We start from the raw sequence: 27,192 nt of genomic DNA, 5'->3' as shown, positions 1-27,192 counted from the left end.
CCCAGTCCCTGAGGTTATCGCAGATTAGAAGGCGAAAAAAACCGCACTCATGATGACATGTTTTCAGAGCTCATGCAGTCCTCCCGCACTGATAGGGCACAGCTGAATGCGTGGTGGCAGAGGCCAGGAAAGCATACAGTGAGCGTGATTGGAACACGCAGGAGGAGATCCTGAAGCTAATGGGGGAAGCAAACGGACATGATGAGATGCCTGGTGGAGCTGCAGGAAAGGCAACTAGAGTACAGACCCCCGCTGCATCAATTGTGTAAACCGCCTGCCCTCCTCGCCAAGTTCCGTATCCTCCTCACCCAGATGCCCAAGAATGTTGGGGAGGAGGGGGCGGAATGGGAAGCACTGCTCCAGGCACCCAGCCACTCAATTCCAGCGGATGGCCCAAGCAACAGAAGGCTGCCATTCAAACAGCTTTGATTTGTAGTGTGGCTATAATAAGCAATGTGGCCTTGTCCTTCCCTCCTCCCGCACCCCACCTGAGCTACCTTTTACTAGTTGGCATTGTCAGTGATCTCAAGTTTTTTTTAATAAATAAAGAATAAATGGATTCAGAACAATAGGGACTTTATTTCCTGTGCCAGCTGTGGTCGAAGGGGAGTGGCTTACAGGGAAGTACATTCACCAAAGGGAGCGGCTTTGCATGAAGGACAAACACACACAACTGTCACACAGTAGCCTGGTCAGTCATGAAACTGTTTTTCAAAGCCTCTCTGATGCGCTGCACACCTCGGTGTGCTCTTCTAATTGTCCTGGTGTCTGGTGTTCAAAGTTGGCCACCAGGTGATTTGCCTCAAACCTTCCACCCTGCTACCCACAATGCACCACTCCATGAGTCAATGCTAGCCACGGTATTGAGGATGCACTCCACCGACCTAATGCGCTTAGTGGGGACACGCATGATCGACTGTATAAAATCGCTTACTAAAGATCAGTTTCTATTAAATCGACCTAATTTCACAGTGTAGACATGCCCTAAATCTATCCTAGTCAATCCACACAGCAAAATCTCTTGTCCTGGTTCTCATCTTGATTACTACAATATCTTTTTCTCTGGCCTTGATAAATGTAATTTTGCCTCCCTCATATCCACTCAGAATCTTGCTGCAAAGATCATTCTCCTAGCCCACTGCTTTGATCATGGTAACTCTCTCTTTGCATCCCTCCACAAGCTCCGCCTTCTCTATTGCATTAAATATGAACTGCTAGTTCTCACTTCTAAGGCCCTCTCCACCCTACATACCATCTCCCATTCACTGTTGAAGCATCAGCTCCTCCCTCTGACCAGGCAACTATGTCAGTGTCCGTCACCCACTTGTTAGATTTTCAAATTAGCATCATTGTGCTTTCTCCCATGCTACCCCTCATGCTTGGGAGGAGCTCTCCATAAATCATCTGCAAAGCTACCTTGTTTTCCTCCTTCGAATCCTCTTAAAAACAACTCTCCTTTGTTATGATGCCAACAAAAAAGCTTGACAATGGTTATATCACTGGCATGCTGAGGCCACTGCCCTTCATGCTGACCAATACGGTCTCACTGTTTCCTTCCACTCCTCCATCCATATGCATCCACCTGTTGTTACTGTCTTAGACGTAGATTATAAACACTTTAGGGGCAGGGACTGTCTTTTCATTCTGTTTGTGTAGTCCCTAGCACAATAGGGTCCTGGTGCATGAGTACTGCTACGGTAATGTAAATAATGAATAACCATGTTGGAAAATCGTTTCTGGATTATAATTAGTACTCACTGGTCTAATGTAGTTTCCACTTCATGTCACAGAACATTAAGAGAAACAATCCTCAAATAGGAACCAGGGTGGAGGTTCTTTTCTACAGGAAATAAGGCTCCCAGGCATCCCATCAAAATTGCTGATTTGATGCCGATAGGGCCACAGACTCAGCAGCTACAGGTGGAGCATTTTTCTCTCTCTAGTGTTGGCTTTTCTGCGTGCCTGAAGTAAGGAGGATTTTCAGAGGACCTCAGTTTAAACTGATAAGATGCAAAACTAAACCTTGAAAGTCTTGTTTCTGGTGTATGTATCTGATATAGCCTCACTTGAAAACATTTGACTCCTCAAGCTCATGAACTGCCTTGAACAGCCAGTTAAGGGCTTCAAGCTTGCATTTTAAAAGGGAAGAGTAATCTGTGCAGACAGAAACAAACTATTATTGACTATGTACGTAAATTTTCTCAACATCTCTGAAAGAAGCTTCCATGTGTCTCAAACTCTGCAAGTGCACAATGGACAACTTTTGAAAAATAGAACAGTTTAGATAATGTGGGATTAGTGTTATCCTATATTCTCCATAACCTCAGTTTCATTAAATTTGTGATGAAAACAATTTACAATTAAAGATAATACCAAATGTACAAAGAACAGAAATGAATTTGGGTCTAAACAGAAGAAAAGTTAGGAAATACAGAAGCATCTTGTGTTCACAAGTTCAGAAAGCACATTCTAGTTCCAGGGATGAAGTCAGACACTAATTAGAATTCCTGTGTTATGAAAGTACAAGATAGAAAACATATTAGCAGAATCTGTGTTTTGATGTTTCCTTTAACATATCAGTAATCAAACTATATTATATGAGGTGAATAAGTGTGATGGTTAGAACTTAGTTATATTTCCTTGCAATGAGGAAGTAACAACACAAGGTTCTTCCTGATTTGAGTGGAGAAATCTGCAGAGTTTTCCAGGGATTAGAATATAATTTGAGTCACTTCACAACCAACAACAGGGAATTGCGTGTTAATAAAAAATGCTGGAGTTATGAACTATTGGCAGGCAGATAAAGTAAATATTTTCCACAAAGCTGACAAAGGCACATTACATGCCTGATAATAGAAGATGCAACAGACATTTCAGAGAGGGAGATCTTGGCAGAATATTGCATACAGTATTTCAGGCTTCATGTCAGTGGCTGTAGTACAACAATGAACTGAAAATAAGTGGCAGTTCAATTATGGTATTTACAAGTGCTAACAGAAAAGCCTTACTTCCACAACATGGGCAAGATTCTCTGAAGACAGAACAGGGTATAAATTGAATCCCTCCTAGCTAATGAGGTCCCTTTTACCACCCACCCAAGCAAATTCATTTACAGGAAGGTCAGGTGGAGTTTCCACCATTGCCCTCCCTTAGGGATTTCGGTCAGAAAAGAGAAGCTTTAATTACCCGATGGGAAATATATAGGAGTGCTGCAGCCAAATCAGCTTCAAGTTGGTGCTGAATCTGTGCACAACTAACATCCACTGACCAGGTCCTTTTCTCAATCAGCCATTCCAAACTTCTGTACTATACTGATCTCCTGCCATAACCTCCCCAAGTCCTGGTTGACCTTTGGGGACCTTTGCCTAGTTCTATGCCAGTTTCTCCAGATGTAAACAGGGGAGCGATTCTAGCCATATACTTCTGTTGAACAGTGCAGTCGGGAACAGAACAAAATAATCTTTATAATGTTACTATTTTTTAATAAAATTTCAGTTAAAATAGATCCTAGAGGTTTTATTCCTTTTCTTTCTCCTAATTTTATTTTTCAGGGCAAAATTTAAGGCATTAAATAGTGATGAAGACTATATAAGGACCTGAGTAGAAAAGGCATGCCCAAACCCACTTGCACACAACTCTGACAAGTTTTAACTGACATAACCTACATCACTTCAACCCGAGTAACACTGTTAAGAGACATACCCAGGGTTCGAATTCTAAACAAGTAGAATTCTAAAACCCTGTCCCCTCTGATTTTTTTCAGATGGGGTCTAAGATCCATGGGGAAAAATGAGGGAACTTAATGATTGGGATAGCTTCCATCATCCAGATATTATAGCGATAGGTGCTATAGAAAACCATGAAGCAGGGGGACAGGGAAGAGTAATAGCAGATCTTCTATCTTGCCCTCAAAACACTTCATAGTACTTTGTAGGGAGCTGTCTAGAGCCTCGCAGAGAACTCAACCCCATGCAGAGGTTGCACTCTCCTAGAAGCCTCCCCAGACTCTTGCACATTGGAAGAGTATTCACACAAATAACAACGGGAGTTGTACATGGATGATTAGTTAATGTACTGGAACAAGCAACATTAATATGAGAAAAGGGAAACATGGCTAGTGGCTGCTTGATCTACTACACCTTTACTCAAAAAATTATTTTTGAAATTATATTACACCCAAAAGAAAGTATTTCTTACCAGACAGATTGATATTAGCCATAACATTATTACTAGAAGAAAAGAGGTCTCAGGCCCTTTCCTTCCCAGCAGCAAAAATAAACAATGTATTTTAAAGAACAGCAGCCAGAGCAAAGAAATATATTCAGAGCCTGCAAATAGCAACAGGAGCTTAATCCAGATTATCCAACGAAACGGGTAATAAATTATACTGATAGAAAAATAAAATTAGTAAACACTATTTGAAATACAGCATCTGAGAGCATTTTCTTAAACCAAGTTAATTTTTCTTTAGGCATATAACTCCAGTTCTGGAGCTTTGGTCTGTCACCCTTTCTTCTGATTTTGTCACACTGATGAGGCCAAACAGTACCACATGTTAACAGAGACCACTGCAGCCAAATGGAGTGTTAAACAAATATTTATCCACATGCATTTTTGAAAGGGTGAACTCGCATATAAAAGTTACAACATAGCAAGTCCCAAAACAAATAAATTCTTACCTTAGCAGTTTTAATATAGTGGCTCAAAACTTCAGCTCTTATTTTTAAAGTTTGTGCATGAAGAATCTCTCTAACGACCCAGAAGCTTACCTGAAAAAGAAAATTCACCTACTTTTAAAACACATAAAAAGGCAGTTAAAGCAAGTATTTTTCATATATGAAATGAAAAAATTAAATACATTAAAAACTACATCAAACCAAATATCATCTTTGCAGCAACTTTGTAAGTTAGGAAATGCAAAAGTTAACATTGCTATAAAAATCTTAACTGACCCAAACTGCACGTAATACTTATTAAATAAATTAACTTAAAAGCCTTAAGAAAAGGAGTACTTGTGGCACCTTAGAGATTAACCTATTTATTTGAGTATAAGCTTCCATGAGCTACAGTTCACTTCATCGGATGCATACTGTGGAAAATACAGAAGTTTGTTTGTTTTTATACACACAAATCATGAAAAAATGGGTCTTTATCACTACAAAAGGTTTTCTCTCTCCCCACCCCACTCTCCTGCTGGTAATAGCTCATGTAAAGTGATCACTCTCCTTACAATGTGTATGATAATCGAAGTGGGCCATTTCCAGCACAAATCCAGGTTTTCTCCACCCCCACACACCCCCCAAAACCCCACTCTCCTGTTGGTAATAGCTTATCTAAAGTGATCACTCTCCTTACAATCTGTATGATAATCAAGGTGGGCTATTTCCAGCACAAATCCAGGGTTTAACAAGAACGTCTGAGGAAGAGGGGGAGGGGGGCGGTGTTAGGAAAACAAGGGGAAATAGGTTACCTTGCATAATGACTTAGCCACTCCCAGTCTCTATCCAAGCCTTAGTTAATTGACCATCGTTTATTAGCACTGTATACCTTCAAAACAGTGGCACTGCTATGGGTAACCGCATGGTCCCACAGTATGCCAACATTTTTATGGCTGACTTAGAACAACACTTCCTCAGCTCTCGTCCCCTAATGCCCCTACTCTACTTGCGCTATACTGATGACATCTTCATCATCTGGACCCATGGAAAAGCAGCTCTTGAGGAATTCTACCATGATTTCAACAATTTCCATCCCACCATCAACCTCAGCCTGGACCAGTCCACACAAGAGATCCACTTTCTGGACATTACAGTGCTAATAAACGATGGTCACATAAACACCACCCTATACCGGAAACCTACTGACCGCTATTCCTACCTACATGCCTCCAGCTTTCAACCTGACCACACCACACGATCCATTGTCTACAGCCAAGCTCTGCGATACAACCGCATTTGCTCCAACCCCTCAGACAGAGACAAACACCTACAAGGGCTCTATCAAGCATTCTTACAATTACAATACCCACCTGTGGAAGTGAAGAAACAGACTGATAGAGCCAGAAGAGTTCCCAGAAGTCTCCTACTACAGGACAGGCCTAACAAAGAAAATAACAGAACGCCACTAGCCGTCACCTTCAGCCCCCAACTAAAACCCCTCCAACGCATTATTAAGGATCTACAACCTATCCTGAAGGATGACCCAACACTCTCACAAATCTTGGGAGACAGGCCAGTCCTTGCCTACAGACAGCCCCCCAACCTGAAGCAAATACTCACCAGCAACCACATACCACACAACAGAACCACTAACCCAGGAACCTATCCTTGCAACAAAGCCCGTTGCCAGCTGTGCCCACATATCTATTCAGGGGACACCATCACAGGGCCTAATCACATCAGCCACACTATCAGAGGCTCATTCACCTGCACATCTACCAATGTGATATATGCCATCACGTGCCAGCAATGCCCCTCTGCCATGTACATTGGTCAAACTGGACAGTCTCTACGTAAAAGAATAAATGGACACAAATCAGATGTCAAGAATTATAACATTCATAAACCAGTTGGAGAACACTTCAATCTCCCTTGTCACGCGATTATAGACATGAAAGTTGCGATATTACAACAGAAAAACTTCAAATCCAGACTCCAGCGAGAGACTGTTGAATTGGAATTCATTTGCAAATTGGATACAATCAACTTAGGCTTGAATAGAGACAGAGTGGCTAAGTTATTATGCAAGGTAACCTATTTCCCCTTGTTTTCCTAACCCCCCACCCCATTCCTCAGACGTTCTTCTTAAACCCTGGATTTGTGCTGGAAATGGCCCACCTTGATTATCATACACATTGTAAGGACAGTGATCACTTTACATGAGCTATTACCAGCACGAGAGTGGGGTGGGGGGAGAGAAAACCTTTTGTAGTGATAAAGACCCATTTTTTCATAATTTGTGTGTATAAAAACAAACATCTTCTGTATTTTCCACAGTATGCATCCGATGAAGTGAGCTGTAGCTCACAAAAGCTTATGCTCAAATAAATTGGTTAGTCTCTAAGGTGCCACAAGTACTCCTTTTCTTTTTGCGAATACAGACTAACATGGCTGTTACTTTAAAAGCCTTAATAACTCAAAACATTTCTCTGTATGCAAAATGTGACTATATTAATATTGCTTTAAGATCCTTGACTTTTGAATTTCCTGACTTTAATATTTGAACCTTAAGTTGTATTAATGTAGATATTTGAATTTAATTACATTTTGAAAAATTATAGCTATCCTACAATATGAAGTTTAGAATTCTATTCTGTAAAGCTCTATAAACTGCAAGACCTACAACAGCTACACAAAAATTCTGCTTATGAAGTTATGAAATTGTGTTTTTCTGTGATGCCACAGAATTTAAACTACACTATTCTGAAGTTAGAGAGAAAATATCATTTTGATAGTGATTAAATTCATAGTTTTATAGTATGAAATTATATAACGCCACAGTACTTTAGGCAATAACATAATTTAAAACTTGCAGTAAAAAAAAAAGTGCGTTGCATGCATACACAGATTTCTAATTCCTATTTTCTCATTTGAAAGTTGTTCCTAAACCCTTTCCTCCTCCCTCCCAAAAGCTAGCCTTGACTCAGATTTCTTCACTGAAAGCTAACCACGTATGAAGGTAAGCTTTAAAGTTCTGCTGTTTGAGGTATGTAGAAAGCCTATTTTTAAAATGGGGAAAGTATTTTTCCCCAAATCACCCATCTCAAAAACAACTGAATATGTTGTGTGTAAACTTCCCAAAAACATTTACTTTTGAGCTGAGACCTGGCTTGAGTTAAGTTTCAGCTCCACTGAAATCAATAGCAAAACTCCCACGCTCTTAAATGGGGCCAGGATTTCATTCCTAGAGTGGAAAGTTTCAGTTCCAAGGCAAAAAGAAAATCTATGATAGTTATGAATGGCCACAAATGGATACAATCAAAGTTGAACTGCAACCTTAATTACAAGTTTACGTTACTACAAAGCTATATGGTCTGATTTTCAAAGGTACTGAGCACTAGGAGCTTACATTAACTTCAATGGGATTTGTGGATGCTCAGCACTTCTGAAAATCTGACCATAATATTTAAACTAAATCACGGCCTAAAGTAGGAAGGCCTTGCTATACTCTAGAGTCCACAGTTTGATGCCTTATCATTGCTGATGTTTACAAGTAATTTATACTATACAATTTCCTTGTTAAAGTCTTAGAAGATTCACAAATGAGATATTTTTAATATACTGCAGTAGAACCTCAGAGTTATGAACACCAGTTACGAACTGACCGATCAACCACACACCTCGTTTGGAAATGGAGGGGCACAATCGGGCATCAGCAGAGACACACACAAAAAAAGCAAATACAGTACAGTACTGTGTTAAAAGTAAACTACTAAAAAAATAAAGGGAAAGCAAAATTTTTCCTCTGAATAGTAAAGTTTCAAAGCTGTATTAAGTCAATGTTCAGCTGTAAACATTTGAAAGAACAATCATAACATTTTGTTCAGTTACAAGCATTTCAGAGTTATGAACAACCTCCATTCCCAAAGTGTTCATAACTCTGAGATTCTACTGTAGTATGACTGGTTTCAGAGTAGCAGCCGTGTTAGTCTGTATTCGCAAAAACAAAAGGAGTACTTGTGCACCTTAGAGACTAACAAATTTATTTGAGCATAAGCTTTCGTGAGCTACAGCATCCGATAAAGTGAGCTGTAGCTCACGAAATATGCTTAAATAAATTTGTTAGTCTCTAAGGTGCACAAGTACTCCTTTTCTTTTTGTAGTATGAACTACATGGCAGGGATGGGCAAACTTTTTGGCCCTAGGGCCACATCTGGGTATAGAAATTGTATGGTGGGCCACGAATGCTCACGAAACTGGGGTTGGGGTGCAGGAGGGGATGAGGGCTCTGGCTGGGGATGCAGGCAATGAGGGGTATGGGGTGTAGGAGGGTGCTCGAGGCTGGAACCTAGGGGTTCAGAGGGTGGGAGGGGGATCAGGGCTGGGGTAAGGGGTTGTGGTGTGGGAGGGTAGCTCAGGGGTGCGGGCTACGGGCAGCGCTTACCTCAAGCCACAGTTCCTGGCCAATGGGAGCTGCAAGGGGCAGCGCTTGGGGTAGGGGCAGCTTGCAGAGCAGAGCCCCCTGGCTGCCCCTATGCATTGGAGCCAGAGGAGGGAGATGCTGCTGCTTCCAGGAGCCATGTGGAGCAGCCCTCGACCCTGCTCCCTGGCTCGAGTGCTGGAGCAGGGCAAGCCCCAGACCTTGCTCCCCAGAGATAGCTCAAGGGCTGGATTAAATAACTGGTGGGCCGGATGCAGCCCGCAGTTTGCCCACCCCTGTGATATGGTATGAAGTCTATAGCTAATGTGTTACTGCAACACTCTTTTTTAAAGTGTGGTGCTACCAAATACAACATATCTAAAACTGCATTAACATTTCAAGCTTTCACTTTAAATATTTTAAAATTAAAATAGAATTGACAAAGTTTTTATATCAAAAAATAAAAATACTTTCTATTTATGACGAATTAGCAAGCGAACACTGATGTACCTTATCTTGCAACTTTTACTTTGTTACACTGTTAAAAATGCTGAAAAAAGATCAAGGTTTAGCAGGATGTAATGCAACTGCTGTTTACAGAGTTCGAAAAAATAAACACTATAAATAGAAGCATTGTATGCTACATTACTCTTCCCATCCCCAAACTTGTACTGCTTCTTCGACTTCTGAGACATAAATTATTTCTTGCAGACTCTGGCTGGATATATAACCAGACACTATCCCTGTGTCTACTTCCAATAAAAAAAAAAAAACTTGTTTATCCTATCTAACCTCACACTGTGCAGTTTTACAGTTCCATATTTGTTTATACAGAACAGTACCAGGAGAGAGTCAAGTCCCTAAAGTACTGTATTCTTGTTGAAGTCACAGAGATTTGGTTAGAACTAAAAGCACTATCATGAAGCAAAACAGCTCTTTGACATCAGTCTGGCATCAAATGAAGGTTCAGAATTAGACATGTATATTCCAAATACTTCAAAACTGTCTAATACCTACTTCGGACAAAAACCCTAGGTTCTTTACTCAGTGTTTACTCAGTCCTTACTGAAGTCAATGGGAAATTGTCTGAATGAAAACTGACTGAGGACGTTAGGATTTGTTCTAGTCTGTTTATCTAAGGTTGTGCCAGGCAGAGGAGCATTACATACGGAGCTCAGTTTTCACTAATTTTTAAGTAAACTGGTTACTGATAATTGGAGGTGGGAAACCCAGCAGCGGTTTCAAACCATCCCAGGAGCTGTTTGAAACTCTGCCAGATTCAAGCCAGTCCCCCAGGTGAGTGCAGATAAACTTGCTGCTGAGGGGGAAGGGAGCTCATTAAGAGCATACATGCAATTTATAATAATTTTTTTGCCTTTCGTTACCCAAAACCTCATCTTCCTACCTACATCCCCTTCTACCATCATTCCCCATTTTAAAATGGTGCCCATCTCATCCATGGATTTACAGAACAAAGGCATTGACTTTTGATTCTTACTTTAGTAGTATAACGTCAGAAAATAAAACAGAATAAGTTCAAAGAAATTAGTATGGCAGTCTTATTACACAGACCACATCAGATTAGCATCAGAAAGTAGACTCAGTGTCCACTTTTCAATTCTTTGGTTTACTGGGCTAGGCAGGGGGTCATGCAGCGTACTTTGTTTATCTGAATAAGGGCATCCCTTTTATCCTCTTGAGAGATCTTGAAGCCTTCATGGAGATATACCTAGAAATCTTTGAAAGGATTGCAGAGTGTCAGCCTTGTTTCTTCCCCTGTGACAGGAGACTTTGATTAGCTCTATTGCAGTAAACAGGCCAGCAGCAAATGAGCCCAGGCAGCTTTGGCACACCAGCAGCAGCTGGGTTCTCTGCACCTGTGACAATCAGGGTCCAAACACCCCAAGGGGAGAGTTTGAACCCCAAAGAATAAGCAGCTGAATCAATAGATTATATATGACTTTATTATACTATAAAAGGCGAATAAGACTTTTTTATGAAAGCTTGTAATGTACTAAGCTTAATGGTCATTAGGAGATATGTATGAAGAGTGTGGTTATGAATGTATGTATTAGCATACACAGAAAACCGTGCTCACAATTTGTGGTCCAGTCAGGCAAAGAGGGGCTGCCTCCCCAACCAGACAATACTAGCTAAAAGCACCTAGAAAAATTGTACAACCCAGGAAAAGACATCCTGGCTAAAGTTTACCTACCCTGAATATCCATGCCGGGGGGTGTGGTGAGGAAGACCTTTTAAAAAAAGGAGGCTTGAAATTGAGGTCTTCTTCCAGATAGAGAGCTGCGGGGATATAAAAATTTGGATCCGCGTCCACGATAAATAACTAGTATTTGACCCAAGATCTGCACCCCACTTTCATATGTATCCACATCTGCTCATGCACCTGCTCACTGTACCTCTCAGGAGGAGCATCAATGTGCATGCATCAATACTGTATAAGAAAGCTATATGGCTTCATAAATGCACACACTTGCTATGTTATTATTTTAAACATCTTATTGTACAACAGGCATCAGAACAAATATATTATTTTTGTATGTAAAATACAAATAAACATCTCAAGTCAATAATACTCAAAATCACAAACTGAACTATAAAATAAAAAAGTTGGGCGGCTGTTTAGCTTGTGACTTATACCAGCCCTGAATTGCGGGACTTTGTCTTAGATGTCTCTCTCGGAACAGCTGATTTTCTTTGAAATATTACTGTGTAAAAACATTAAATCATCCACAGTTCCTGGCTAAAGTGAAGTATGATTCTCATTAACTGTGTAACCAGAGACTGAGATGGCTCTCTTGGACACTGGATGCAGGGATGGAATGCACAAACTGTGCAACCCAACTAAAGAAAAGAGGAAAATTGTGCTTCTGTTGTCTCCACCACTCCAGCAGCTGCACATTTTCATTCTTTGTCAGCATCAGGGTGACATACTTTGACACTTCATCATCATTTCCATGCTCGTTATTCGAATCCTCAAACTCTGTATGTGACAATTTTGTCTTCTTTGGTGATGGGAGTCTGTGTAGCTGACAAAAGCAGCGTAAGATTCATTGCAGCAATATTTTTCCTCATGCAATGAGACAAGCTACTTAGCCCTGGTCTACACTAGGACTTTAGGTCGAATTTAGCAGCATTAAATGGATGTAAACCTGCACCCGTCCACACAATGAAGCCCTTTATTTCGACTTAAAGGGCTCTTAAAATCGATTTCCTTACTCCATCCCTGACAAGTGGATTAGCGCTTAAATCGACGTTGCCAGCTCGAATTTGGGGTACTGTGGACACAAATCGACGGTATTGGCCTCCGGGAGCTATCCCAGAGTGCTCCATTGTGACCGCTCTGGACAGCACTCTCAACTCAGATGCACTGGCCAGGTAGACAGGAAAAGAACCGCGAACTTTTAAATCTCATTTCCTGTTTGGCCAGCGTGGCAAGCTGCAGGTGACCATGCAGAGCTCATCAGCACAGGTGACCATGATGGAGTCCCAGAATTGCAAAAGAGCTCCAGCATGGACCGAACGGGAGGTACGGGATCTGATCGCTGTTTGGGGAGAGGAATCCGTGCTATCAGAACTCCGTTCCAGTTTTCGAAATGCCAAAACCTTTGTCAAAATCTCCCAGGGCATGAAGGACAGAGGCCATAACAGTAGTGCCGCGTGAAACTGAAGGAGCTGAGGCAAGCCTACCAGAAAACCAGAGAGGCGAACGGCCGCTCCGGGTCAGAGCCCCAAACATGCCGCTTCTATGATGAGCTGCATGCCATTTTAGGGGGTTCAGCCACCACTACCCCAGCCGTGTTGTTTGACTCCTTCAATGGAGATGGAGGCAATACGGAAGCAGGTTTTGGGGACGAAGAAGATGATGATGATGAGGTTGTAGATAGCTCACAGCAAGCAAGCAGAGAAACCGGTTTTCCCGACAGCCAGGAACTGTTTCTCACCCTGGACCTGGAGCCAGTACCCCCCGAACCCACCCAAGGCTGCCTCCTGGACCCAGCAGGCGGAGAAGGGATCTCTGGTAAGTGTACCTTTTAAAATACTATACATGGTTTAAAAGCAAGCATGTGAAAGGATTACTTTGCCCTGGCATTCACAGTTCTCCTAGATGTACTCCTAAAGCCTTTGCAAAAGGTTTCTGGGGAGGGCAGCCTTATTGTGTCCTTAATGGTAGGACACTTTACCACTCCAGGCCAGTAACACATACTCAGGAATCATTGTAGAACAAAGCATTGCAGTGTATGTTTGCTGGCATTCAAACAACATCCGTTCTTTATCTCTCTGTGTTATCCTCAGGAGAGTGAGATATAATTCATGGTCACCTGGTTGAAATAGAGTGCTTTTCTTCAGGGGACACTCAGAGGAGCCCATTCCTGCTGGGCTGTTTGCCTGTGGCTAAACAGAAATGTTCCCCGCTGTTAGCCACAGGGAGGGGGAAGGGCCGAGGGGGTAGCCACGCGGTGGGGGGAGGCAAAATGCGACCTTGTAACGAAAGCACATGTGCTATGTATGTAATGTTAACAGCAAGGATTACCCTGAAAGAGTGTAGCCACTGTTTTATAAAATGTGTCTTTTTAAATACCGCTGTCCCTTTTTTTTTCTCCACCAGCTGCATGTGTTTCAATGATCACAGGATCTTCTCCTTCCCAGAGGCTAGCGAAGCTTAGAAAGAAAAAAAAATGCACTCGCGATGAAATGTTCTCCAAGCTCATGCTGTCCTCCCACACTGACAGAGCACAGACGAATGCGTGGAAGCAAATAATGTCAGAGTGCAGGAAAGCACAAAATGACCGGGAGGAGAGGTGGCGGGCTGAAGAGAGTAAGTGGCGGGCTGAAGAGAGGGCTGAAGCTCAAATGTGGTGGCAGCGTGATGAGAGGAGGCAGGATTCAATGCTGAGGCTGCTGGCGGACCAAACCAGTATGCTCCAGTGTATGGTTGAGCTGCAGCAAAGGCAGCTGGAGCACAGACTGCCACTGCAGCCCCTGAGTAACCAACCGCCCTCCTCCCCAAGTTCCATAGCCTCCACACCCAGACGCCCAAGAACGCGGTGGGGGGGCCTCCAGCCAACCAGCCACCCCACCACAGAGGATTGCCCCAAAAAAAGAAGGCTGTCATTCAATAAATTTTAAAGTTGTAAACTTTTAAAGTGCTGTGTGGCATTTTCCTTCCCTCCTCCACCACCCCTCCTGGGCTACCTTGGTAGTCATCCCCCTATTTGTGTGATGAATGAATAAAGAATGCATGAATGTGAAGCAACAATGACTTTATTGCCTCTGCAAGCGGTGATTGACGGGAGGAGGGGCGGGTGGTTAGCTTACAGGGAAGTAGAGTGAACCAAGGGGCAGGGGGTTTCATCAAGGAGAAACAAACAGAACTTTCACACCATAGCCTGGCCAGTCATGAAACTGGTTTTCAAAGCTTCTCTGATGCGCAGCGCGCCCTCCTGTGCTCTTCTAACTGCCCTGGTGTCTGGCTGCGCGTAACCAGCAGCCAGGCGATTTGCCTCAACCTCACACCCCGCCATAAACGTCTCCCCCTTACTCTCACAGATATTGTGGAGCACACAGCAAGCAGTAATAACAGTGGGAATATTGGTTTTGCAGAGGTCTAAGCGAGTCAGTAAACTGCGCCAGCGCGCCTTTAAACGTCCAAATGCACATTCTACCACCATTCTGCACTTGCTCAGCCTGCAGTTGAACAGCTCCTGACTACTGTCCAGGCTGCCTGTGTATGGCTTCATGAGCCATGGCATTAAGGGGTAGGCTGGGTCCCCAAGGATACATATAGGCATTTCAACATCCCCAACAGTTATTTTCTGGTCTGGGAATAAAGTCCCTTCCTGCAGCTTTTGAAAGAGACCAGAGTTCCTGAAGATGCGAGCGTCATGTACCTTTCCCGGCCATCCCACGCTGATGTTGGTGAAACGTCCCTTGTGATCCACCAGAGCTTGCAGCACTATTGAAAAGTACCCCTTGCGGTTTATGTACTCGGCGGCTTGGTGCTCTGGTGCCAAGATAGGGATATGGGTTCCGTCTATGGCCCCACCACAGTTAGGGAATCCCATTGCAGCAAAGCCATCCACTATGACCTGCACATTTCCCAGGGTCACTACCCTTGATATCAGCAGATCTTTGATTGCGTGGGCTACTTGCATCACAGCAGCCCCAACAGTAGATTTGCCCACTCCAAATTGATTCCCAACTGACCGGTAGCTGTCTGGCGTTGCAAGCTTCCACAGGGCTATCGCCACTCGCTTCTCAACTGTGAGGGCTGCTCTCATCTTGGTATTCATGCGCTTCAGGGCAGGGGAAAGCAAGTCACAAAGTTCCATGAAAGTGCCCTTACGCATGCGAAAGTTTCGCAGCCACTGGGAATCGTCCCAGACCTCCAACACTATGCGGTCCCACCAGTCTGTGCTTGTTTCCCGAGCCCAGAATTGGCGTTCCACAGCATGAACCTGCCCCATTAGCACCATGGTGCATGCATTGGCAGAGCCCATGCTTTCAGAGAAATCTGTGTCCATGTCCCGATCACTCACGTGACCGCGCTGACGTCGCCTCCTCGCCCGGTATTGCTTTGCCAGGCTCCGGTGCTGCATATACTGCTGGATAATGCGTGTGATGTTTAATGTGCTCCTAATTGCCAAAGTGAGCTGAGCGGCCTCCATGCTTGCCTTGGTATGGCGTCCGCACAGAAAAAAGGCGCGGAACGATTGTCTGCCGTTGCTCTGACGGAGGGAGGGGCGACTGACGACACGGCTTACAGGGTTGGCTTCAAGGAGCTAAAATCAACAAAGGGGGTGTCTTTACATCAAGGAGTATTTCAGGCAGGACTTCACGGAGGGTTCCAATAGGAAATGGTGCACCTAAGTTATTGTTCTTATTGGAACAAGGAGGTTAGCCTGGCCTCTGATTGATACATGGCTAGATTTACCTCGCTGCACCTTCTCTGTGAGTGATTGCAGTGTGACCTAGAAGAATGAGTCCCCTAGACAGGGGAGGGGGGGAAGCAAATGAGTACAAAACAAATCTGGTCTATTTCTTGTTTTGATCCACTCCATCTATCTTTTACATCTTTGGCTGGCAGCAGACGGTGCAGAAGGACTGCATGCCATCCGCATCTCATGGCTGCTCGGCAGAAGATGGTACTGTACGACTGCTAGCCATCCTCATCTCTTGCCTGCCAGGCAGAAGATGGTACAGTACGACTGCTAGCAATCCGTATCGCCTGCCTGCTCACCATAAGACGGTTCAATAGGACTGACTGCAGGACTAAAGAGAATGACCTGGTCAAGTCACTCCAAATTTAGTCCCTGCGCCCATGTCTGTCCAGGCGCTCCCAGCCGACGTGGCCAGGAGCACCTCGGACATGACGAGGACGACTACCAGTCATACTGCACCATCTGCTGCCAGAAGGCAATGGGTTGCTGCTACTGTGTAGCAAAGCCGTACCGCGTCTGCGAGCACCCAGGAGACATAGGGTGACGGTTACCTGAGCGGGCTCCATGCTTGCTGTGGTATGGCGTCTGCACAGGTAACTTAGGAAAAAAGGCGCGAAACGATTGTCTGCCCTTGCTTTCACGGACGGAGGGAGGGAGGGAGGGGGGGCCTGACGATATGTACCCAGAACCACCCGCGACAATGTTTTAGCCCCATCGGCATTGGGATCTCAACCCAGAATTCCAATGGGCAGCGGAGACTGCGGGAACTGTGGGATAGCTACCCACAGTGCAACGCTCCGGAAGTCTACTCTAGCCTCGGTACTGTGGAAACGCTCTGCCGAGTTAATGCACTTAATGCACTTAGAGCATTTTCTGTGAGGACACACACACTCGAATATATAAAACCGATTTCTAAAAAAACGACTTCTATAAATTCGACCTTATTCCGTAGTGTAGACATACCCTTAGTTTCTTGATAATCTTCCTGTGTCTCTTCAGAGAAAACAATTCATCCCCTACGTTCGCGGGTGCAGGAAAACTGCTACTCTGTGCATAGGCCTGATTTCAAACTTTTCAATGAGACACTGCAAAGCTTTGACTTAGACTATCTTCATTAAGGTAGAAGGATGGAGATGCTTTTTCAGCCTTTTGTACCAAATGGGCACTAAGTGGAGACTGGGCTGCGATGACTGCTCTAGTGCATCTGACGCTTCTTCTTAAGGAACTCTATTAAGATGCTCAAGGTATTGTGATCAATGCTATCAATGAGCTGAGTATCCCCATTTTCTGTCAAAATTGCATATATATTCTGTCCCACTGCTCCTTGATGTCTTAAACATGAGTAGTTTGCTGCTCCATCGCGTTGCTACATTTCCTTTCAGAGATCTTTACAACCCGCTTTGAAGTAATGAGATTTCAGCTTTGTTTGTTAGCACTTTAATTTTGTTGTCTGTTTCTTTATTGTGTGCAAAATTCTATTTTGGAAAATGAGTATCTCTATTGGTTTACACCAAGCAGTACAGAATTCATATGGGTGGATTATTGCCTCCTGCTGTTTAATTTCCATACTCACAAGAAACATTACTTCATAAAAGCATCAGCCATACTACTGCAGCAGACTGTTAAAACGGTCTTTTAAGGCCTCCCTCAACTGTATTATTCCATGGTTGGCTCAAATTCAGCCGCTAGTCTGTCCACTTCACCCCTCCAGCCTCATGGTAGCTCTCCCCCTCTTCACCTGACAGATATCATGCAGTACACAACATGCAAATATCCCTCTGGTATAGCTGATCACTGAGATCCAAGCTAGTGAATAAACAGCACTAGTGTCCCTTCTAACCTACCAGAAGCATATTCTCAGCAGCCACTCTGCATCTGCTGGGCCAGAAGGTGGATCTTTCTTTGGTGCTATCTAGGTGGCCAGTGTAAGGCTTCCTGAGCCAGTGAAACAAAGGGTAGGCTGGGTTCCCCAGAATCACTATTGGCATTTCAACATCCTCAAGGGTAATCCGTTGGCCTGGGAAGAACATCCCTCCTTACAGCTCTTTGAGAAGTCATGTGTTCTTAAAGATGAGAGCATCATGTACTTTCACCAACCATCCCACAAGTATTACTGAAATGCCCCCGGTGAACCACTAAAACGTCCATAACCACGGAAAAGTATCTCTTCCCGTTGATGTACTCAGTGGCAAGATGGGCTGGTGTCAGAATAGGATATGCATACTATCACCCCACAGCAGTTTGATCAACCTCCATTGTTGCAAACTCAGCCACTATTTCCTGTATGTTACCCAGTCACAGTCCTGTGCAGAAGTAGACACTTAAATGATCGCAACTGGAAAATCCACAATGGGGTCATTCATTTATCCAGCTCTAACCTGATTGCCCACTGACCAATAGCAATCCAGCGCTGCACATTTCCAGAGTGTGACCGCCACTGGCTTCTCCACTATGAGTGCAGTTCTCCCTACAGTGCCCCTGAGCTGGGGGTCTGGGTCAAGCTTAGCGCACAGATCCAAAATATGGCTTTTCACATCCACAAGTTCTGCAGTCACTGCTTGCCATCCCAAACCTGCATTATGAGGCGATCCCAACAATCAGTCCTTGTTTCTTGGGCCCAGAAGCAGCAATCCACCAAATGGCACTGCTATATGAATGTCAGCGGCAGCCTGACAATTTTTGCAGCATCAGTTGCCTCTGGCCACTGCACTTGAACATCTCTGCATCTTCCTCATTGCAATCCTGGTTGTAGCAATATTCATTCAAGTTCTTCAAATACAGGAGGATAATGCATCCTGTGTTTGCATCTCTCAGGATTTGTGATGAGCTGTGCAGGGTCCATGCTTCTGCTAGAAAGATGGTGGATATCAAAAAGAAGTGCACAGGACTGTGGGAGTTGTAAAAAGTGACAAGAAAATTATGGGTTGTGGAAAGCCTTATAAAATGGAGAAAGTGGCATGGTGGGAATTTGATCCCTATCTCCCTGACAACCTGGGCGAACCAATGGTATTCCACAAAGCATTGAGAAAATGTCCCACAAGACACTGATCTAGACAGCAGGAAGGGGTACACTGCAATACCTACTTGTATTGCTCTGCATTTTATATCAATGCATGCAACTGGGGTGAGTATGCTCAGAACCAGCACAAGCACCCAAATGTGCATGCACCTGAGTGATAAATAAAAATTGGTGGGGTGACCGGTTTCCCCCGGGGTGCCACATGGAACTGTGGTACCACTGAGTCCACCTGACCCACCAGCCTGGGCTCCCTTTACACTGTATTCCTGAGGCAAGCCAGCCAAGCCCTCCCTCAGGCGTCAGACTGCACTTAACCAGCACACATACAGGTAGGGGCACACGCAGCTACAGCTTTACACACACATGCTGAGATCAGCTAAGGAACTGAGCAGTATTCAAGTGTACACCCCCCCTCTGGAGTGCAAACCCAAAATTATACCGTCTTGTGCTGCACAGAGAACTGCACAGCATAAGTTCATTTACACTTTAACCTCAGGTGTCCTCGTCCTCTTGCAAGGGTTTACAGTCACTTCTGTGATGATGACTCTCAGATAGTCTTCAATCCAGAACTATTATCCATGAATCTCCCCTCACACTGTCTCATCCCTCTTGGATTGCTTGTTGTCTCATCTTCAGTTCATTGAGGCCAAAGCCAAGCTCCTAACTTTTCCTCACTAATAGTCTGTTTAAAAAAGAATCCTCACTGTCATGTAGGCCTTCAAACCACAGACTTTTCTCTTCCTCTCCTTCTTTCCCCATATTACAGATGTGACCAATTCCTGTGAATTTTCACACTATTTAAAATATCCTCCCTTGGCTATGCAAAAGGGTGAACTGCCTGTCCATGCAAGGGGTTTGAACATTTAGCATGCTTCACCCTAACTCCCAATCTAAAATGTCATTCCCAACATGATCTCATTCTGACTACACTGCCCATATCCTTGAATACCTCTATTTCCAGTACATTGCTTACCACATTGATCTCATTTTCAAGATTCTCCATCACACAGCCTGACCTATATTTCTCCTACTCCTTCTGCTACACCAGTGAATCCAATCCTTGATGCTCCTTTGCTTTCTTCTCATTCTCCTGTTGCTGTATCCTATTTCATGCTGCCCCTTATGCCTGGAATATCCTTCTAAACCCAGTTAACCAAGCCAACAACAACTCCTCATTAAGGTCTATTCTAAAAATGTCCTTTTGCTGAGTTGCCTATGATGAGTTCTCAAACATTTTCATAGTGTGTAGACTGTATGTTGATAGTGTATCTCATGAAACACCTCGCTATTCATTTGTGCTCACATACGATTCCTTTGTCAATGTGTTGCTTTCTAGGCAAGTGAGGCCTTTATAAAGTGTGTTTTAATTCACTGGCTACTGTAAAGAAATGAATTTCAGGAAGGGAATTTTCTGCCCTTTTATTCTGTTCATTTCCTTTGATGTGTGTACGCATGCACGTGTTGGTCTACATACAAATAGAAGGAAATGCAAGGAATGAGAAGTAACACCTACCAAGCCAGGGTACTTATTATTTTTGAGGGTTCAAATTTGCTAGCTGTTTACCAGAAACCACTTACCCTAAGCCTAACCCCGCCCCTCCCCCAAAAAAAACAACAACTGGTGCTCCTGACTCAAAAAACTTAACAAAATTCAAACATAACGAACAAGAATCATGAGGGTTAGATATGAAGAGGAGACACAGCATAAGGATTACAATAATAAATTTATGTGGTTACTGTGACATATGCAGAATTTCTATATAATCTAAGACGACTGAGATGTAATAATTTTATGAACTCTGTATGTGACCTGGTCAGTAAAGTTATCGTAAATTGGGTTATAAAAGACTTTTCTGTAGGAGCATAACAGGGGCCTGTGGGGAAAAAACAAGCAGGGAAGCAACCTTTGAACAAATATTTGTGGGACAATTAAAGACAATGGAGGAAACTATTAGCTTTGAGGAGGATTCTATGTCCTGTCTCTACCAAAGTAATACAGCTGATCTTCCAGTGCTGCAAATGAACAGATCAAAAGTTTTCTTCATGCACACAAGTATATGGCTTTATTGATCTGTGGGTTCATGGCTGTGTAGCTTGTTATTTCTGTTAATTCCCTCTCTGTAACCTCATCCTTAGTAGAATGGTTGGAATAATTTATGGTCTTCTCCAGGAGATTTCCTATTGTCCTGTGATGTTTCCTCTTCTACCAGGGTCTTCTTATTTCCATTACACCAAACATCTTAATTTGTGATTCATAGCGGTTATATGCTTCATCAAGCTTAATTATCTGCATTCCACAGCAGAATCTAGCACCATTGTTTGCAGGGAACTATTATCCTTTGCTGAAAAGACTAGCCATATTCAGGAAGGCTTCTCAGGAAACAGATCTCACTGACCTACAAAGTCCAATGTGCTGTCTTTGTTCTTTGAGTTTAGCCCTTTACACTACATGGTCTTTTAGATATACTGAAGGACACATGACCCACTATCTGTAAATCAGATATTTGCCCTTCCTGGGTGGTAAAGGAGAGTAATTGGGCCCTGCAACAGGGTGGTTAAGAGGCTGCCAGGGGTTTTTGTTGTATTTGCTTTCTTCTCCCACTCGGACACCACATGTCAAAGGCCCTGAACAGGCAGATTGGCTTATAACACTTATGCTGTAGTCAGATAAAGATTAAAATTCCTTTAATGAATCTTCTCTTCCCTAACTTGAGGGGTAGGGGTTAGGGCGGGGGTGAGGGAAGGTCCAGAACAACCAAACACCAAATAAACACCAAACAAAATGCATCTCCGGGGGGTGTCAGTATTAGTACTTGGAACAGGCAAGTGCCAGACAACCTACTGGCTCACTTCCATCTTTTTACTGATTCTATTCCCCTCTTTAGCATCCCATTTTATACAATTTCCTGTTGCTGCAGCAGTTACTGGTCTTGATGATGATGCCTTGTTTCCAGAGATGTGTATTTTGGCTATAATTCCCAGACCTATAAACTAACCCCCGAGGAAGAAGATTAAAAATTAACAAAAATCCAAACAGCCTCTTAAGGTGCTTGGTCACCCTGTTAGAGGATTACTTCTGACTGAGCTTACCGATGCAGTATCTAAAGAAGGCGTCTTCCCTTCACCTTAAAAAACCACCGGACCTCTCACTTGTGGGGACTCTCTAGGCTTAGTTCAGTTTCTTGGCCTACTCAACATCTACTTGCAGCTACTAGAAGAGATGATAGGGCTAACATGGGGTGAGTGAGTGGAGTGTTTGTGTGGAAGGACAGCAGAGAATAGGGGAAGGAAGCTGTGACTGGAGGATAAGCAGCATGGGGGGGAAGGAACGACAAGTGACCCACTTCCTCCTTTCATGGCAGTTCTAGCTCCATCTCCTCTAAACCCCACCCTACATCAGACCCCATTCAACAGAGAATAGCTCCCATCTGGCTCTCGCATCATTGAACTGGTATAGTCTTTTTGAGGAGCTGTGTCATCCTAACTCAGCTAGGCTAAAATTAAATAATCTATACAATTACTGCCTTTCTCCTAGTTTGTCTTTATCGGGTATAATGTATCTCGTTAAACTTTCTCTAACCTTTGAATTTACACTGAAATTGTGTGATCAATTGTGACACATTGTACCCAAAAGCAACACACTACCACCCCCATATTTACCATGGTGATATAATTATGAAGTGTTTGTAGAAAATATGCCTTGTGAGGTATCATTTTAAAAGTCTTAATCTGTTAAACATTAATATCCTGTTGGATTGTATGTGCTATCGTATATGAAGTTACGTATGTTGTGAGGATGGGAACACCCACAACCAGCCTTTTACGTACAACAATGGAGATGCCAGACAGCACTGATGGCTCATTAAGGGGAATGCACATACCCACAAGGATTACCTCAGGAACAGAGATAGCACGTGCACAATGGAAGCTGTTTGACTCACATCACAGCAAAAGATCTTTCCAGCAAGCGGGAAGAAGCTATAAAAGGGGGAATTGACATAATTTGTTCTCACTCCCGCCACAACTCGACACCTGAAAACACGTTTGGAGAACAAAGACTGAACTGGGGAGGTGGTCCCAGGCTGAAGGGATTTCTAGCCTGTGTGTGGAAGATCTGTGACCTGCTTGTATTGTCTATCAGGGTGAGTTTCAAATCCTGTCTAGCCTATAGAACTCAGAATGCTTTCTTATTTTTATTTCTTCGGTAATCAACTTTGATCTGTGTGCTATTATTTATAATCACTTAAAATTTACCTTTCTGTAGTTAATAAATCTGTTTTATATTTTTTACCTAAAACAGTGTGTTGCTTGAAGTGTAAAGAAAAATCTGCTCAGGCACAGGGGCTGGTGCATTGTCCTCTCCGCTTTGAGGGAGGGGTGGACTGGATAATGAATTTACACTGATCAGGCTTCTGATCAAGGCAAGACGGTACAGCTCTGGAGTCCTAGACTGGGGTGGCACTGGCTGGAGTCTCTCTATTGTTGGTTCATGGATGGCTCGTAAAAGCATTCACGTAACTCAGCTGGGTGTGTCCATGCCTGTGAATGTTTGTGGGACTGCAAGTCCTGGAGGAGTTTGCAGTTTGTCACATTATCAGAGTGTGAGAGGGAGCCCTGGTTGGTAAGATAGAGGGCTCAGCTGTACCCCAGTTCCAGGTTGCCCCAAGCCTTCAAAAGGAAGTCATGGCCAGCTTTCATATTTTGGCAGGGAAGGGAGTATTAAATCACTTACAGATGCTTTTCAGCAGTATTGGTCTGCTGATAGTATTTTGGAAGCAACAATGATCATGTGCAGTAGACTGAAATTCATCAGAGAACTTTACACTATGTTTACACTGCAAAGTTTGGTCAACAAAAGTTAAGTTGACATAGAGCTGCCTGTGCATGCCCCCATATCCTTCATAGAGATATTGTTATGATATGAGTATGGCATGATTATGATGTATTTTGTGCAACATAAGACATGTGAGATCATTGGAAAGGTTGTGATTTACTAAATATGATTATCCTATTTGTATGCATGTATCATTTCTATATCTGAAGTTAGGAATATTACAAGTGGGTTTACACCAGGGGAACACCCACCAGACAGAATGCAATCAGTCTAGATGGCTCACTGTGAGAAAGAGCCATTAGAGAGAGCAATAGGACTTTGAAGATGCTAATCTCCCACCTTCTTGGGTTCCTGGGGACGCTGCAAACAGCCTCCGAGTCATGGCTGCTATGGCCCAACAGAGACATGTGACCAAGTCATCTGGTACTGGAATCCATCTTAGAATATCAGCGTTTTTCCACTGACCGGGGGTGGGGATCAAACTTGGAAACAAAGGATTCTCACCATATGCAAAAACTATTTAAGGCAGGGGAGTCACATAAGCATGATATCAGAGTGACATCATCGTGGTTTATTCTTCACTAACTTCCAGCCCAAGAAATAAGGCTGCTGGAAACACCTGAGAAATAGAGACTGAGCTGAGAGGGGTCGTGAGAAGAAGGGCTGAGCCCAGGATAGAGGTTGTTTGGAATAGGTGAAAGGAATAGCTGGAGTTTTAAGCTGCAAGCAAGTCTCTGCAATCTGCCTAAAACATCATTTAGAGTGAGAATTTGCTATTTGTAACCAATTTCTTTAGTATATTAATCTTAAATTGCGTTTTGTTTTATTTGTGGGTAATCCCTTATAATCACTTAAAATCTATATTTTGTAGTTAATAAACTTGTTTTTGTTTTGTCTAAAACCCAGTTCATGGAATTCATAACGGGGGGGGGGGGGAGCGGAGGAGACAAAAAGCTGTTGCATATTTTTCTCCACATCGAGGGAGGGAGTGAATTTAAGGAACCCTGAGAGACTCCAACAGAGGGGAGAATTACTGCATCTGATATACAGAAGTATGGCATTATTAAAAAAAGTTACATAATAATAAGAGTTCCAAGGGGTCCAGAGATATAGCTATTTAAAGTAGGGCTGTCGATTAATCACAGCTAACTCACATGATTAACTCAAAAAAATTAATCAAGATTAATAGCAGCTTTAATTGCACTGTTAAATAACAGAATAGAAATTGAAATTTAGTAAATACTTTGGATGTTTTTCTATATTTTTGTATATATTGTATTGTGTGTTGTAATTGAAATCAAAGTGTGTATTATTTTTTATTACAAATATTTGCACTGTTAAAATGATAAACAAAAGAAAAGTATTTTTCAATTCACATCATACAAGTACTGTAGTGCAATCTCTGTCGTGAAAGTGCAACTTACAAATGTAGATTTTTGTTGTTATATAATTGCACTCAAAAACCAAACAATGTAAAACTTCAGAGCCTACATGTCCACTCAGTCCTACTTCTTGTTCAGCTAATTGCTAAGACAAACAAGTTTGTTACATTTACAGGAGATATTGCTACCTGCTTCTTATTTACAATGTCATCAGAAAGTGAGAACAGGCATTTGCATGGCACTTTTGTAGCGGGCATTGCAAGGTATTTATGTGCCAGATACGCTAATGCCCCTTCATGCTTTGGCCACCATTCCAGAGGACATGCTTCCATGCTGATGACGCTCATTAAAAAATAATGCGTAAATTAAATTTGTGACTGAACTCCTTGGGGAGAGAATTGTATGTCTCCTGTTCTGTTTTACTCACACTTTGCCATATATTTCATGTTATAGCAATCTTGGATGATGACCCAGCACATGCTGTTCATTTTAAAAACACTTTCACTGAGGGTTTCACAAAACGCAAAGAAGGTACCAATGTGAGATTTCTAAAGATAGCTAAAGCACTTGACCCAAGGTTTAAGAATCTGAAGTGCCATCCAAAATCTGAGAGGGACGAGGTGTGAAGCTTGCTTTCAGAAGTCTTAAAAGAGCAACACTCTGATTTGGAAACTACAGAACCCGAACCACCAAAAAAGAAAATCAACCTTCTGCTGGTGGCATCAGACTCAGATGATGAAAATGAACATGCGTCGGTCTGCACTGTTTTGGATAGTTATTGAGCAGAACCAGTCATCAGCATGTCCCCTGGAACGGTGGTTGAAGCATGAAGAAACATATGAATCTTTAGTGCATCTTGCACGTAAATATCTTGCGACGCTGGCTACAACAATGTCATGCGAACGCCTGTTGTCACTTTCAGGTGACATTGTAAACAAGAAGAGGGCAGCATTATCTCCTGCAAAGGTAAACAAACTTGTTTGTGTGTGCAATTGGCTGAACAAGAAGTAGGACTAAGTGGACTTGCAGGCTCTAAAATTTTACATTGTTTTATTTTTGAAGTAGGTATTTTTGTACATTTGTGATTTCAACTTTCATGATAAAAAGGTTGTGCTATAGTACTTGTATTAGGTGAACTGAAAAATACTATTTCTTTTGTTTTTTTACAATGCAAATACTTGTAACCAAAAATAAATGCAAAGTGCACATTGTACACTTAGTATTCTGTGCTGTAATTGAAATCAATACATTTGAAAACGTAGAAAACATCTAAAAATATTTAAATAAATGGTATTCTATTGTTTAAACAGTGTGATTAATCGCACGATTAATCATGATTTTTTTTTTTTAAATCGTCTGACGGTCCTAATTTCAAGTAATTGTTCAGACAACTAAATTATTTAACATGATATCAGGGACTTACATAAAAAGTTGCATTTTCAAATAAAAACTGAATAAAGAAGACAAACTGACTTTCATAAGCTTGAGCAAATGGAGACATTTTGGCTGAGACAAGGTGGATGAGGTAATATGTTTCACTGGACCAACTTCTGTTAGTGAAAGACAAGTTTTTTGAGCTACACAGAGCTCTTCTTCAGGTCAGTCTGGCTGATAAATTATGTCGAACAGGAGACTCACTGGCAATTCAGTTTGGCACAATCAGACAGGCTGTTTGTGATTTGTAACAAGCTTTAGCCAACTGCTTTTAGTGGTCAGATTTCCACTGCCTTTCATAATTTGGGATTAACAGCGGTATATAACCATCTAGCCACATTTTCAACAGTCTTCTCAGAAGCACAGTAAAAATGTAACCATTCTGATGGAATTCAACACCACGTTTTTTGGGACAAGAACTGCTACACAAATCAAAGACAGTAAATATTCCTATAAATGGGAAAATGTTTCTATTGCATCAAAAAC

At 42.7% G+C, this 27,192-nt stretch overlaps 1 protein-coding gene across 6 annotated transcripts in view; it reads right to left on the bottom strand.

Moving 5' to 3' along the window:
- RALGPS2 (Ral GEF with PH domain and SH3 binding motif 2) overlaps nucleotides 1–27,192 on the bottom strand; it is a 273,721-nt gene that overhangs the window by 146,730 nt on the left and 99,799 nt on the right. For all 6 annotated transcript variants that reach the window (XM_077823533.1, XM_077823537.1, XM_077823536.1 and 3 more), the window contains one exon: nucleotides 4,680–4,769. In XM_077823533.1, the coding sequence (XP_077679659.1) occupies nucleotides 4,680–4,769 (90 nt within the window). The remainder of the gene's footprint in view (nucleotides 1–4,679; nucleotides 4,770–27,192) is intronic.

This window comes from Eretmochelys imbricata, chromosome 8, assembly GCF_965152235.1.
Source record: "Eretmochelys imbricata isolate rEreImb1 chromosome 8, rEreImb1.hap1, whole genome shotgun sequence".
In the NCBI taxonomy this organism is placed as follows: domain Eukaryota; kingdom Metazoa; phylum Chordata; order Testudines; family Cheloniidae; genus Eretmochelys; species Eretmochelys imbricata.
This window is presented reverse-complemented; position numbering and strand designations above follow the sequence as displayed.